The sequence below is a fragment of the Calypte anna genome, chromosome 2 (assembly GCF_003957555.1).
Source record: "Calypte anna isolate BGI_N300 chromosome 2, bCalAnn1_v1.p, whole genome shotgun sequence".
In the NCBI taxonomy this organism is placed as follows: Eukaryota; Metazoa; Chordata; class Aves; order Apodiformes; family Trochilidae; genus Calypte; species Calypte anna.
Genome location: NC_044245.1, coordinates 108,964,176 through 108,980,545, shown reverse-complemented (window position 1 = coordinate 108,980,545; position 16,370 = coordinate 108,964,176). Strand labels below are relative to the sequence as shown.

The window sequence follows — 16,370 nt, the reverse complement described above, 5'->3', positions numbered from 1 at the left end:
GCCTTCTCATTCCTTCTGCTGCCACTGAAACTGTATGGCAACGTAATACATGTCATGTCTGCACAACAATATTAACTTTCTTTTTTCTCCTTCAGGGTTCACCTTTGCCTCCAAAAGTACAATACAATATTAACACTTAACTATGTGGTATCTTAATTGCAGCCGAAAGTATTTGCATATCCAGAAAGGCTCCTTATCTGTTTTTATGAGTAAACAAGTCCCAACCAAAAAATACATTCTAGACAAAGGACAGAGGTTCAAGAAAGGCAGGCATCAACAGCTCACACAAAATGGAAGCAATCCAGACTCTTTGGCCACCACCATTTCTACAAAGGTATTTTTACTCTGCTTAGGAGCACCCCACAGCATTGCACAGCACCCTCAAACTGCTGCAAAGTCAAACAAAGCAAGAGCAGTGCTTAGTGCTGAATAGGCACTCACTAACTTTGGGAAAGGATGCATAAATTTCAGCATAAAATGAACATTGCTACAAATTAAGAATCCATTTTATTAATGGAGAACCACAAAAACCTTTGAAGTGGGCTGAATGAGAGGAAGGTAAGTGTGGCAAGGCTGCAATGTTAAAGAAATAAACTGCTTTTACTTGCAGTTATTACCCTCCCCATCAAAACTTTCAACTCCAAGATCTTAAGCTTGAGCTGCTGCTCTTATGCCCTGAGGGCAGACATTCAACCTGTAAAATTTTCACAATAGACACTGGCAACTATATTAACTTTCACAACAGACAAGGGGATTGTGGGGGGGAAAAAACCAAACAAAACCCCCATGATTCAGAGAAAAATGATTCTCAGACATAATAAACCCAAGTCAAGTAGAAACACCTACATTTCAGAAATCTGAAGAGGATCTATTACCATTTTATAACTAGAAAACCTTGGAAAAGCTTGATAAACCAATACCTAATCTTCTAAGAAGCAAGCTGTCAATTCACCAAGACAAACATGGGTGCTTTAATTCTCCTTTAATTAACTTTTTCTCTTACGGAAAATGAAAGATTACTAAACATGCATGCTAAGGAAATTCTAAGAGGTTAAAAACATGCTATAAAGCAAGGTAACAGCAGTACTGAGTACACTCATCATAGTGGAAAAAGGGTGCCTCGAGAGGCAGCACATTTTAGCAAGCCTCTGTTCTCAGCCTGGGTTCCACAAGGGAATAACAAGGGAACTTCCTATCTTTTTTTATCCCACTAGATGATGGATGAGTAGTCATATTTTCAGACTGCAGATTCCCAAGTGTTTTAGCAAATGCAGATTTACTGGGAAATGAAACAGCAGCGGAGGACAACTTGTCCCAAAAGCCACCTTCCCACCACGAGTGCATTGTGCAAACTCCCAGGCAAAACGATAAAGGTACAGCCATGCACCTCAGCAGTCACCTGGGAAATATCTGCCCTCAGCAAAGAAGGGATAAAACTAATCAGAAACCCTGATTAGGGAAAACTAGAGCTGTTGGGTACCCGAGGCACTGTGTCAGTGGCAGAACCTACCAGCACAGCAGCCACGCTGTGGCCCAGCAGCAGCTCTGGCAGAGAAACCTGGCAGCCTGCTGCTCCTGACTCCTGCTATTTCCGCCTTTTAAGTCCAGAAAACACTATGGGCAGGCTTGGGAGTTTCAGCAGGGATGAGATCCAACTAACTAGAGTCAGATGAAGTCACCAAGCGAATTTAGTTTTGACCTATCCGGAGTTCTGCCACCCCCTCTCTCTCTCTCTCTTTCTCTCTCTCTCTCCTCCCCCTGACATGTATCCATCCGGAGGTGAAAGGCTAAAGCAACACACTGATTTACTCCAAGCATAACCTCATGTCAAACGAGATGTTGTAACATTATACAGCCCTCCTGACTGGGGGCCTGAGCAGCCGCCAAACCCCTCACACCCCCCCACCCCAGAGCCAGGCGAGTGAGGCAGTGACTCAGCAGGAGACGGACACTGAGCATCCACGGGTTTCAGGGAAGGACCAGTTTGGGAAGAAGGGAAAAGCAGGAGGATTACACAAGGGGAAACGCAATGCCTCTCTCTTCACACGTAGCTGCTGTTTCTTAGCAGGAGACTGCAATACACTTCATAAAGCCTGGTTGTTCAAGGCACGCAAAATTAACCCGCAGAGCACTCTCAAGGGAAAGGTCTGGTGCTTGCTAAAGGGGGTCTACAATACCCCTTTTCTACTCACAAATGATGTAATATGATTAAAAAAAAAAAAAAAAAAAGACTACACCATGCATTAACTTCTCTTTTACAGTAAAAACAAATGTAGATACACATTAAATAATGCATTGCAATATTTATTATAACCTTGATATACATGTATGTTCGAATCACAGAATATCCTGAGCTGAAAGGGGCCCACAAGGATCAGAGCTCAACTCCCTGGTACTGCAGAGAGTAAAACCCTTTGAAAGTGGCCTCCTAAGTAGGCATTTTGGAAGTGTGTGGTGTGACACCTGGGAAAGGCCAAGAAACAGCACAGTGACTGCCCATGCAACCATCCCTGGAGCCATGAGCAAAGATGCTCCATGACCCACCCAGCTGCCAGGCAGGCACCCAGCCTCCCTCCATCCCTGAAAGAGTCACCACGGCAGGAAGGTGACGACACTGAGCAAGGGTATAAGACAACATTTATTTTAAGCCACCTTTACCCTGCAGTTGTAAACAAGCATGTGACAACAGATGAAGCAATAGGCAACCATTCTGGCTGCTTTCACGGGTGCACCACTCCCTGAAACATGGCTGTATTGTTTTGTAACGCCAAATATTAAGCTCTAGTTCAGGCTTCCCACTGCCACCACACTCTGCTGTCATTTGGGGTTCAAAAGACAAGTGTCAGGCTTTCTGCTGGGTGTGCAAGCCACACAGTAGGAAGTTTTCTAGGACCAAGCTCTCCAGCAGATGGCTGCAACCTGAACCATGATCCCAAATCAGCACTGCCACTGCAGCCCACAGGGCCAACACACTATATAGCTGCCTATTATGCTCTGCATTCAACCTTTCTTCCACTTCTCCCTCCACCACTGGTGCAAGCCAGAACAAAAATAATAACATATAATCTCAGTTCTAGCATTCCTGAGTTTGTTGAAATAGACCCAAATAAATACCCCTGCCTTTGGCTTGTACGAACTCCCTACAGATCTCTATTAATATTGTAAAGATTTCAAGTGTCAACACTACCAGCCACAAGACTTAATTTTGGGTTTGGATAAAAAGTAACTTGACTTCTTCCCTCATTCTCGTGAGTTAATACTATAATAGACAAGGAGACACTCAAATTATTTTTGTGCTCAAGATATTATCAGTAAATGACTTGCACTTAAGAATTACTCTTACCAAGGACTATCAAGAATAGGGGTGGACTTTTAAGTGCAATTACTAAACTGCTAAAATAATTCTGGAGCAACTAGAATTCACTAATCCTTCATGTACTAAATTGCCCTTTATGAACACTCTAGCTCAACCATCTGTGATTTATGTAATGTGTTATTCTCACTGCATGCCAGTAACCACAAACTTATTTTACCATTATTGCACTACCAAAGCAATTGCTGAGACTACCAGTAAAGCTGATTTTTTAAAAAACAATGCTTGTCTTTGGCAGTCCATGAAGTCGGTGTCTTCTTTTGGATTTTAGCTTTTATAACCTCCTGCTTATCTAAAGGGGGAATTCCCAGAAGCTTTGTTTCCCCAAATAAAGTTCTTTAGATGGCATTTACTACTTTGACACAACTGTGATTGTAAGAAAAGAATTTCTGGCAGTTACAACAGTCTTTATCTACAAACACCAGTACTGCCTTGTACCTTAAGCTAAGAGAAACATCGATGTCCTGTTTAATAGGACTTGGCCTCTTTTCATGGAGTATCTTGAGGTCAATTCCTAAAGTCTATTGCTTCCAGCTGGCAAATGGTGATATTACCAAGTTCAACACCCACAATAAACAATGCAGAAAGAAAAAAAAATGATATAGTTTGAATTACCTCCGACTACATATAAGTGCAGTTAAAAAGGTAATAATCTGTGCGATACAATGTGAATATTTGGTTTCTTCAACCCTTTCAGTGTTTCTGTAGGTAATGTAACAAGACAGATCTGCAGTACTCTCTGCAAGGGCATGTCAAACTAAGCACACATCTGACATAGTAAAAGAGCTGTGTGTATAGTTAAACATTTTCTGCAGATTAAACGTACCAATAATGCTAACATTGTCTGCATGAAAACATTCATGAAAAGAAGAGGAAGTAATTTATCAGCTTTTAACTCCAAGATATGATCTTTAATTGCAAGGTACATAATTAATTTTATGACAGAGCAAAACCAGCCCTTTGTTCTACTGTGTGTCTATGAACTTCTGTTCATTCCTGGCTTCTATACTGCAGAAGTTGCTCCCAGTGATATAGAGAGTGCAATACGAAGTATTCAATATGCTTCAGCAGCAGCAGTATAGTTTTTGCAAGAATTAAGCTAGACAAGAGTTGAAATTGATGCAGTCAAACTGAGACTGCATAAACACATTTTTCTTTTCCATTTGAAACCTCTGATGATCTCACCTTGGTGGCAGTAGTACATTTGTTGCTATATGATATTCCTTTCACTCTTCAAGCACCTGACTTCATCACTTTGGTTTTTGTGCTGCATTTTGAACTCAAGAGCCATTTATGTCTGTTAGAGTTACAGAAGGGGATCATGAAGTGATTGGGTAGGCAGGGAACTCCAGAGAGGCTGCCAATAGTCCCATCTAGCTGACTTTTGTGTCTCTCCAAGGACAGATATTCTGCAGCCTCTCTGGGAAACCTGTCTCAGTGTCTGACCATCCTCGCTGTGAAGTTTTTCACCCAGTATCTAAAGCCATCAGACAGCTAAAGACTGCCATAGATCTTCCTGAGCTCTCTCTTCTCCAGGCTGACCAAATTGAGATCACATGCTCCAGCCCTCTGGCCATCCTGGTGGCCCTCTGCATCACTAGCAAATCACCGTCTTTCTCTAATTGGAGAGGCCAAATTCAGACACAGTATGCAAGATATGGTCCCAGAAGCACCAGAGGGAAATAATCACTTCCCTGGAGCTGCTGGCTACATGCCTGCTAATGCATCCCAGCATGGGCTTGGCCTTCTTCCCTGTAAGAGCACACTGCTGACTCATGTTCATCTTGTTCACCAGCACCATCAAGTCCATATTGTGCAGCATTTCAGGAAAAGTTTTGTGTGTATGTGCATGTGCTAAAGGTGGAAAAAACACCTCAATATATAGAGCTGATTAAGACACAAAGGCATTCCTACATTCCTATTCCTACTACATCCCCACTGCCATGAAACTCAATTCACACTTGGGGACCAGAGATTAAAAATGTATGTTGGAGAGTCAAACTTCAGCAGGTAGAAATATAAAATTAAAGGGAAAAAAAAAAAAAAAAAAAAAAAAAAAAAAGGAAACTTCTCCTTATACCTCCTTGAGTCTGACAATCGGCATGACATGAATGTGTTGAGTGAAAGCAGTGTTTGCAGATCCTGATTCAGAATCCACATCTTGCATAACTTTGAAATATTTACATGGGCAAGGAGTGATATAGACCCCAAACAAATATTCCGTACGTTAGAATCATAGAATCACAGAATAGCTTGGGCTGAAAGGGACCTTAAAGACAATCTAGTCCCAACTGCCCCGCATGGCCAGGGGCACATCCCACTAGACCAGGTTTCTAAAAGCCCCATCCAACCTGGCTTTGAACACAAGCAGGGAGGGGGCATCCCCAACCTCTCTGAGCAACCTGTGCCAGTGTCTCACCACCCTTGAACTAAAGTATTAACACCACTCTGCATAATGAGGTTTCCAAGAGAATAGCTACTTACACGAGAATGCTATCCTTTCAGGAAAATACATCCCTTCTACTCAACCAATTATCATTTCACTGCCTGCATGTGCTCAGCACTCCCATGAATCACAGTCTTTATGTATAGGAAATCTCCTGTGGGACTTCCATATATCACTGGGTTTTGTACTCCACTTACATATAAACAATCACTCAAAGATTCTATAGTTATTTTAATAAACTACAATTTGCGTAAGACTGAATCCATAAGTAAAGCAAACACATACTCTCCTTCAAATATTTCAGTGTTCCCATTTCATGATAGTACTGGACTAACTCCACAGATATTAATCTTAAGAAGCAAAGCATAACAACCATGAAAAAATTGCCTAAAATGAATTTTCATTCCTCCAAAATTGTTAAACACATATTGCCAGCAAGCCATTCTGAGCATCAGCTCTGCATTCCAGAGTGACAGGCAAGAATTTGCATTCATCTGCATCTCTGAATAATTACAGCTGCTTGGGTAGGAAGTGTGTCCAGTACTAAGGAACCCTGTGATAGGGGTGATATTCACTTGTGTTACTCCTAAAAGACAGGAATGAAGTCCACATATCTCACTAACTAGTTCTCAGGGTTCCAAATTGCCAAGAAACACAATACTGAAAATTAAAGCTCTGAAACAATACATACAACTATATGGAAAACCAGGAACATACAGTACTGCTTTACAGTACACCATTAGAGCAAAATAAGCTATTCCTTTACCCTGTCAACCACCACACTGGAAAAGGGCCCAATTTACACAGAAGAAATCCCAAACAAATGTCAAACCAGGAAGTTTTCAGTTTGTATAGCTTGTTTAAATATTGTTCCAGACCACTATAAGTTTCTGTGTAAATTCACTCAAGCTCACACTCAATGTCTTTGTCCCTCCATCCGTGCAGGACCTAGATTCAGAAGCTTCATCTTCCACCACCTCAGCCATATTTCAAACCCCTTTCCTCCTCCCCATTTGATGCACATAAACAATGGAAGGTGGCCGTAATGCAAGGCCAAAAGGTCAAGATCACAACCTGTATGGCATGTGAATGGCAGAACAACTTGGCACAGATGCAGGATTTCCTACGGAAGCTACATCCTTACCTCTTGACTCTGATGAATGTTTACATTTCCTGTTTGGATACCATATAAAAACCAAAAAAACAGATTTAACACAAAGGCACCCTTCACTAAGCATGGAGCTGTATGGGAAAGAAGAAACAATTTCAGAGTGGTTAACCTGAGACCATTTAATGGGTGTGCCTTCAGTATAGAGAGCCTTCTCTATCAATTATTAAATAACTCGATATACCATTAGAAAACTAGATGTGTTTCTGGTCAAAATAATACAGGTAAGACTTTAATTTTTACTTATACATGCAGTAGCATGAAGACTGAAGAATCTCATTAAAAATAAAATCACCACTTTTAGAAACAAAACAGCTGAATACATGTTCAGTTAACTTTTATAGCTGATACTCCCTTTGCCCTCCCACCTAATTATAATAAAACAGTATGAAGAAGATGCTTTATCAGTGAGTCAGGCAGCAGAGATCCAAGCAAGACCCAAAGAGCTACGCAGTGCTCAGCTAACACCATCCATAGAAGAAACACGGATGTTTCCCATTTACATTCCCTAACGCCAATACTGGAAGCCAGCGATCGGTGCTGCTAGCTGGAGGTCAGGACTGAGGGAACAAGGATGATGCAAACATCCAAACACTGTCCTTGTGTCAGTGTCTCTCCTGCTGCAGCCATCACCATCACCACCACGCTTACGCCGCGCTCCGGCCTTCGTGCCATCCCACTCCGTGGTTTTCCCTGATTGAGAACAGATGTGGCTAGACCACTTGTTTTCAATTATCAAACAAAGGCTGAAAGTTGCATCTCCAGAATGAAAAGCTGGCACACGATTTATCTTCCTCCTTACCAAACCTTTGCTATAATTAGCTTTGGGCATGAGGAAGGAGGAAAGCCTGTCAAATTAAACCAACCTCCCCACCCCCCGGCCCCCAAAGCCAAAACCTCTGCAGATATTTTTAAAAAGTCACTTGTTCAAATGCCAACGCTTGAAATATAGGCCTGCTACACTTATTTTTTCTGACTGCCTCCCAAAGCAAGTTTCATACCTCAAAAGGTTAGACCAGGTATGCCACCTGGGAGAACATTCCTGTGGTCCAGCCTGCCTGTCATGAGGTAGCTGGATCTCCCTCAAACTAGCCATTTGTGCAGCACAGGAAAAACACAAACAAACAGCTTTAATCAGGCTCTTCTGGTCCCCAGTCCCACCTCCAAATCACCTTTCTTTCACAACACAACATATTTTTCAGTGCCTGTTCTCCAGGGAGGCTAGACTGAAGTTAGGCAGAAGCCAAATGTCTGTTCCTCAAAGTGACAGCATCAGGTTCAGTTTTTGCATGTCCTAAACTCGATGCTTTTTTTTTTTTTTTTCTTAGTAAGCCAGAAACACAGCTCTGTTGCTATGCTGCTCTACAAGGTAGTTTAAAAAAACCACACCACGCAATGAAAACCAGAACACAGCCTCCCACCTACAGGATGTTTCTGAAGCCCAAAGAGGCTGGGTGCAAGTGAGCTGCACTCAGACCATTTTAGCAAGAGCACTTGAGTGCAAACTGAGAAGACTGTGCTGTCTGGGAGCTACTTTCATTTCCTTACACAAACTGTGTTGTTTGTGAAGTGTTTTTCTCCCCTCTCTGCATCTCATCCCTAAGGCTACCTCCCAGCCCCTGATTTTAACAAATACCTACAACTCCCAAAATACAGTGAAGATATTTTCTTCAAGGAAGAGCTAAATCTAGGTCAGGAAAGGAGGCAGGCCAAAATGCAGGCAACAGACTATCTAGACCAATGCAGTATTGAGCAGAGGAATCCTCATAATCCTCCGAGACATTTACATGTACTCACATGTGACTCCCAGTTACCTCAAAACAGCTTCATCCTGTATTTTTTGAGAGCTGGACTTGCCCAGCAAAGGAGACTCATAAGACAGCTCTCCCTAGCCAAAGTACTCCCTAATCAGAAAACAAGATTACAGAAAAGCAGCAGTGGCAGGAAGTCAGCTTCACGAAAGTGAAAGAAAATAAAAGGTTCCAAAGCTCACAGGAACCCAGGAAAGATTTCTGCACAGTACCTCTCCTTCTGGCTAGTAGCTGCTAGCTGTAAGTCATCAGGGTGGTGTTTCCTTGGATAAGTAATTATTTTGCAGCAATCCAGATGTTTGACAGGCAAGGGGGTTATCACAAATACCACTTCAAAAAAAGCTCAATCCAAATTTGTGAGGTGTAATTTATGTCTTTAAAACAACAAGAACAACGACAAAACCAAACACAACAAAACCAAACATTTATTATTGTCCCTTCCCTCCGTTCAGTGAAATCCAGGGCAAAAATCTTTAATCTGCAATACTGGTTGCTAGGCCAAGAGGAAATGCCTCTGGAAACAATGTTTCACTTACTAACATATTTAGTAGCATTTGCTTTGACTATCATTTACAGTTTCAGCGGACGAAGTCTGTACTATCAAGCTAAAAGACAACTCACTGCTTGTACTCTGTATCCTCTTCCCAGGTCTAAGCAAGAGAATTTGGGGCCTTAATCTATTAATTTTAACAACATCAATGATCTTTTTGTACTTCAGTGGAATTACCTGCTTATCATATTCAATGTTACCTAATTTTAGAGCAAGAAAAACACCTTCTGCCTGAGTAAGGCAAAGCAGCTGCAGACTTGTGGAAGGCACAAAGCCACCAAAGACAGCAGCAGGGAGGGAAGGATGCTCTTTGCCACGGGGCCTGACAATTCATCAGGAGCTGAGAAGGCTGAGACCAAGACAGATGTTGCTAGAATGTAAATCTCCACTCAGTGTGGAAGTTCTCAGCTCCCACTGCAGTAAACTAAGCCACCAGATATGATCAGTTTCACCCCATAGTTTATCACAGCAGAGAGCGAGGAAAGCACTCCCCTCACTCCAGCTTTCATTAACACTGCAGGGTGGTGGCTTAGTGATTTCTAAAAGGAAGGCAACACTTAGGAAAACTAAATATTTAGAAAAAGATACCATTAGAAAGGTACCTATTACAGGAAAGAGGACTGGGTTGTTGTTTGCTTGCTTCTTTTTTTTTCTTTGTTTTTCTTCAAATCAAGCTAAAAGAAACTGATCACAAAATTAGTCCCTGGAAACTCAGGGGGGAAAAACAAAAATAAAAGCAAAAAACAAACAATCAGGAAATTAGTTCTGGATATAAAACCAAAATATAGCCATTGTACATTCTTCTAGCAGCACACAGATAAACAAAGTTAGGCATGCAAAAGTGAGTATAACAATTTGTCCCTATTAGACCAGCGTGGCTTAGGCTAGGTATACCACGTAGCCTGAAAATATTAAAACTCTTTGTACAGATAGCTTTTAAAAACATGATGAACTGATGAACCACAGAGGGTACCTAGAGTCTGGCAAAAAAGCTCTGCAGACTTGCCCTGCCTAAAAAACTCTCCACACAGCTGCTGATTTGGTTTCTCATTGGATTTTTTTAGTCTTCTTTGAACATACAAGCAAAACTATAATTAAATGTAATGTCGTTCTCAGAAACGAGCCCAAATCTATTTTGGGCCAACAAAATGACACCTCAGTTCCAACTAAAATTTCCAAGTCAGCCTCCTGATCTGGAGTGCCTGAAACAGCCTTTCAGTAGGGAAGCACAGATTGATTACAGTTATTTACTCTGAAAGGTAACATCTCCCTGTGACTGAATTTTATGTCAAAGCGTCTGGTTTCCGTTTACCAGCTCAGTAAGGCTGGATGAGAAACTTAACACCTCAGGCCTGTATGTCCCAGTCTGCAAAATATAATATGTCCTTTGGAAGACTTGGGAAAACTATTTGTGGCTTTTGCATACAGAGCACATGGTTGGGACTCATGTGGTATAGGTTCAGTTCCCTGCTGCGTCCTTCACTTGGTGGGTAACTCAGGGCGACTCCTCTCATTGTCAGCTTCCTGTTCTGAAAAATGTTACGAACTTGACCTGTCTTTAAATCTGCTTTGGAAGATGGATATCAAATCTTTGGTATTTGAAACAATAAAGCTTTTGTTTATTTATATTTTTTTTTCCACATCTGAGAACATCTAAATAAGAACATCTAAACTGGTAAACACAAATTAATTCTGATCAAGAAACACTAATTTTTATGCAACACAGTGTGTTAAAAGTAAAAATGAGAAAACATTTCTGATCTTACAGGAGAGATAAATAAAAAGCAAATATGGAATGCTTATACATATGGTAGGTGCAATTTAAGAGTTAAAGCTGCAGTATGCAGGAGTCTATTGCAAGCAAAGTACCTACTTGTAGATCTGTACAACTGCTGAGCTAATGTCACGCTTCAGGCTGTGTTTAATGACATATTTATTCCGTATCTCTAGATGCACATGGAACAAACCAGCCCAACAATCAAAGGCATAGCTACTCGATGTGTCATACGGGGAAGTTGTAGAGGCTGCTCCAAATTCAGCATGGCACCAAGAGTCCCACGTGGCAGTAGGCACAACACTAATGCCATTAATCTGTTACATTAACAATCTCTTCCTTAAACTCAAGTTTAGCAAGGACCAAACTTGCTTAGCTAGTAAATACTTCTATGGAAGTTAAAAGCAGATTGTATTCCAGAATCAAGAAGTTCCACTGGGTTTAATATTTCCTGTATAGTTTCTTTCTCTTTTGGTTGACATTTACTTCAGAAAGCGCTTGGAGATAGAGATTAAAACAAATCATTCTCTCCTCTGGAGAAAGGGAGATTCAACAGATTAGGTTGCCATGACTCAGTAGATCAGGGTAGGTTTCCACAAGGAAAAGAGATCATAAGTAGAATTCCCCAGTGGAAATTTTCATTTGTGCATTAAAGCCTTACTTAAAAAAAAAAAAAAAAAAATTTTTAAAAATTATTATTTAGTGCCCTACAATCACATGCAGAATTAGCATCAGTAGTTCTGCATTACTTTATTTATTTAGATAGGGATCCAAAGCTCCATAAAACTAAGGAGAACCCTCTGGATGAAAGGCTATTCAAATGCAGAATAACTTCACAGTTCGAAGTGGAAAACTGGACAAGTGATAAAATTATTTGTAGTCATATGCTTAACACAGCAGCCTTGCAAAATGTCTTTTCTAGACATAATTCAGTGTATGATATGACAGACAGAAGGACAAGCAAACCACCTTGTTGATGGCTGAAGAAAATGGCACACAAATATATTGCAAAAAGAGAGTGGAGAACCCTGTGCAACAGAGGTTTTCCAAAGAACTTTTCTGAAGGAAAGCTGTGAAATCAGTAGAGCCCATGACATGTCAGAATAACTACAGATAGGTACATGACAACACATTTCAAATCTACTCCATACTTCTGCTTAGCTGCAAGAAGAAAACACAGCTCCTCCACACAGAATCTTGTACTGCTCAGCTGAAATTCAGATATAGGAAGCAAGAGCTGAAACCTTTCTGCAAGTAGAAAATGCGTCTTCTGCAAAATCAGTTTTGCTGCTTTCTACTAAATGTGTGCATCCGGGCTTCATTACACAAAACATCAACAGAGTCAGAGAGAGGCACTAAAATTTTGTGGTATTCAGACAAACCACACACTGAGAACTCTGAGGCATTTCCCCATCACCCCTCAGTGTGTGACCAACAACAAGGTTCACTGTTAAGGTTATTAATGCTCAGCAATGCTGGTAGTAGCTCTGTTATTCCTCAGCAGAAGAAAAAAATATTGTGATTCTCTTCAGACAAACAAGCCAAGTAACCCACATTTGTTTTCATCTAATCGAGCATACGACTCGGCCACTTTAGCCAGATTTTGAAAGCAGCATCATTTCCTGCTGTTTGAAAATCAGCTTTAAAGGGGCGTGTTCTCCGCAGAGGCATTGCTTGCTGTCACCCAGGGAGGGTTTAAAATAACTGTGTATTAACATAAGGGGAGCTACCAGCCGTGTTATCACCCTTCAAGTCGGCAGCAAGGAGCACCTAAAACCAGTTGCGTTCCGGGCTGCGCCGCGACCCTTATCAAACAATGCAAACAATTTTAATGAGCTTATCTGCCGGAACATATTGTCAGAGATGTCAGTGCCGAAGCCATGCCAGCAGCGCATGCCAAGAGATTCATCAAAAATGCCTGTAACTGCGACAAAGGACGTCCCCCCCTCCCATCCTAAAAAAACCAAACCCCAAACCCCAACAACAACAAAAACCTGAGAGATAAATAAGTACAAGATGGGGCCGGTTCTGACCGCCGCGGAGGTGGCGGATGAAGCCGCACCCCCCTCCCCAAGCACCGGAGGGGGCTGTCACCCCGCCCCGGTGAGCGGGGGGCCGCAGTCACCCCGGGGCTGTGTGCTGGGGCGGGGGCGCGGCCGCCCCGCAGGGCAGCGCCCGCTGCTGTCCCCGCTGCCGGGAGGGCAGGGGCTGCCCGCGCCCCGCCATCCATCCCCGGCCGCCGCCTCCCGCACGGCGCCGCCTCCCAGATCCGCAGCGAGGTGCTGCGGCGGCTCTTCCAGGGGGAGCTGGATGCCTGCGCGGGGCTCCTTCTTTCTTTCTTTCTTTCTTTCCCCTTCTTTTTCTTTTTTTTTTTTTTTTCCCCTATAATTTATTTTTATAATTTATTCTCTGTAGCCGCCTTCCTTCCGCCCGGGAGCGGTGAGCCCCCGCAGACATCCCGCCTATTCACCGAACGCTTCGCAGCCGGACAATGCGAGCGAGCACCGCAGCCCCCGCGGGGACCAAAGAGCGGGATGGGTTTGGAGGATGGTGGGGTAGAGGTTGCATCCCGCCCGCCTTATGCAACCACCCCCCGCGCTGCAGCCCCCCCCCCCCAATCCCCATCCCCACCCCCCCCTCCTCCCCGCTTCCCCCGTCCGCCGCCGCCCCGCTATCCGCCGCAGTACCTGTAGGAGCGCTCCCCCCGCACCGTGTGCTTCCTGAAGGGGATGATGGTGGTCCCGTTATCCTGAATGATGTCGTTGTTGTTCTCGCCATTTGGGGAGAGGGCTTGGGTCGGTCCGGGCATTGGCGCTCCCGCGGCTCCGCAGAGCCCCGCGCTGCTGGTGTGCGGAAGGTGGCGGCGGCGGCGCCCGGGACTCGCGCCGCCCGCCCCGCCCCGCCGCGCGCGTCAGACCACGTGACACCCCCCCCTCCTCCTCCTCCTCCTCCCCGCTCCTTTCACCATGGCAACCGGCAGACTCCGCACCGCGCCGCCCCTCCCTCCGCGCCCCGGCAGCCCCGTTGCGCCCCAGGGAGGGGAGCGGGGATGGTGCGGGGGACGAGGGGGGGTAGAGGGAAGGGGAAGGTGTCCGCGCAACGGGAGCCGCTCGCTCGCTGTGGAGAGGGGAAGGGGTGGGGAGGTTCGGCGGGACCGGCCCGAGGTGTGAGGGCGGTTCTTGTGGGTGCGGGCAGACAAAGCGACAGCCCCCGCCCACACCACACCGTTATCCCGCCGCCTCCCCCTCCCCACACCGGTCCCTGAGCCGGTGGGCGGCACGTCCACGGGAGCTCGGAAACACGTCCCTGTCTCCTTCTGGAACGGCGCCGTCCCTCTGCCTGTGGCAAGGGCAGCCACAGACTTCACCCTGGTTCTATCAGAACCCCCAGAGCGCCACAGCTCCTCGCCGCCTTCTTTCCCATCACCTTTTCCTGACACCGGGGAGATAATTCAGGTTTTTCCAATTACCGCGAAACAAGCCCACCCCCCCCGCGACACACGGCTCTTGTTACAGCTCCCAGAGGGCGGTGGTGTAATTAAAAGAGAGAAGAACCGCCCCCAGGCTCTCCTCAACACCTCCCCTCCCGCCCGGTGTGCCGGGGGCAGTGCCCATCTCCGCGGCACAAAGCTTCCCCTTGGCTGCCGGCTCCCAGGAACAGGTTTGGGATTTAATACGGCTGACACTTTTATTAACAAACCCCTGCGTAAATATGAGATATTACAAGGATGTCAGAAATCATGGAATCCTTATCATAGAAAAAAAACCAAAAAGAAAAAACCACCAAGAAGGTCCAAGTTCACTGATGCTGTGTTGCTGGATTTTTTGGTTTTGTTTTTTGGTTCGTTGGTTTGGTTTGGTTTTGGTTTTTTCCCCCTGTTCCTGTGTCTGCAGCTCCGCCTGGATTTCCACCCACCCAAGCACCAGGATGCCCGTGTTACCCAGCTCTAATATCCCTGCTTCCAGCTTCTCTGGAGAGCACAGGAAAACACCTGTCAAGCTGCGTGACACATTTGCAGCTTTCTCCTGCTCTCAGGCTTACGGAAAGATTTGATGGCACATCCTTGTTGGGTCGGAAAAAAGGAGTGGAAAAGCCTGCCAAGGCAGTAGCGCTGAACTGCTGGCTCTGTTAGCACCACCATTCACTCCTCACCTCTTCCTCCCCTCCATTTAAAACTGTTTCTTATCCCCCCACAAGTCCACCCACCCCCTCTCGGTTTCTTATCCCCTCTAGTTTCCCTCTGCATATCCATGGTTTCTGTGTATCTCCCCTTGCCCAAACAGCAATGTTATTTAAAGTTCGGTGTTAACCACAGAATGATGCTGGTTGTCCCCATAAGCAGATCTGAACTTCACTGAGGTAAAACCTACCCTGGTGTCCCAAGAGTAGATCAAAACTCACACATTTACCGCATTAGAAAAACAAACTACTCAGCTGTTTACAAATCGTTTTCCCTAAAGAGAAACGAGAGTGACTAAGGGCACAGCTCTGTGTGATCTCAAGGCTGTTAGGTGTAAAAGAGTAAAAACTGTTTGGGCAGATTAAAATAAAATAAAATAACATAATAAAGCACCCCCAAATCTATTTTCCTTCGAAACTAATTTTAAGGTGGTTAAATGGAAACCATATGAGTATTTCTAATGCTTTCTCAGGGGAACATGCTAATATTTTAATAGAACTCAAAACTCCTAATATTTGAGTTTGATCAGGTCTATACCTTGGATATTTTTCAGGCTGAAATGACACTTTTCTGAAAACTTAGTTTACACAATTTTGATGTAGAAACTGGATTCACAAAAACTTGCAAAGCAAATACAATCAATAACTGAACATAAACTGCACAGCACTTGGACCACTGAGAAACTATGTGGATTTAAACCGGATGTATAAATTAATATACATACACACACCATACAATCTCTAACAATGCACAAATTAGTCTGCCAATTTGCCACACTCCTCTGAAGATCAAGAAAGGTTTTCAAGTATACTCAATTTATGCCCACAGTAACCAATCTATAGACATTTGCAATTATTGCAAAATATTTCTGTTCAACTGGCAACAGTAATCCATTGGAGAAACTTGTTTTTGAGTCTTTTTTTAAAACAGGCAACAAATACATTCCTCTAAAAAGGCCAGTAAGTGTCTTAGTAATACACAAGAGAATGGAAAAATCAGAAATGCTATGTGGTGATGGAATATAAAAATAATCTATAGCATGTCTTTTGCTACCAGATATAGCCCTAC

The 16,370-nt window shown here is 43.9% G+C and overlaps 1 protein-coding gene across 1 annotated transcript in view; it reads right to left on the bottom strand.

The window, feature by feature from the left end:
* Window positions 1-14,044, bottom strand: part of MAPRE2 (microtubule associated protein RP/EB family member 2) — a 61,194-nt gene extending 47,150 nt beyond the window's left edge. Inside the window, exon 1 of the mRNA XM_030444199.1 lies at window positions 13,810-14,044. Within this exon, the coding sequence (XP_030300059.1) occupies window positions 13,810-13,931 (122 nt within the window). The 5' untranslated portion in view covers window positions 13,932-14,044. The remainder of the gene's footprint in view (window positions 1-13,809) is intronic.
* Window positions 14,045-16,370: the final 2,326 nt, after the last annotated feature.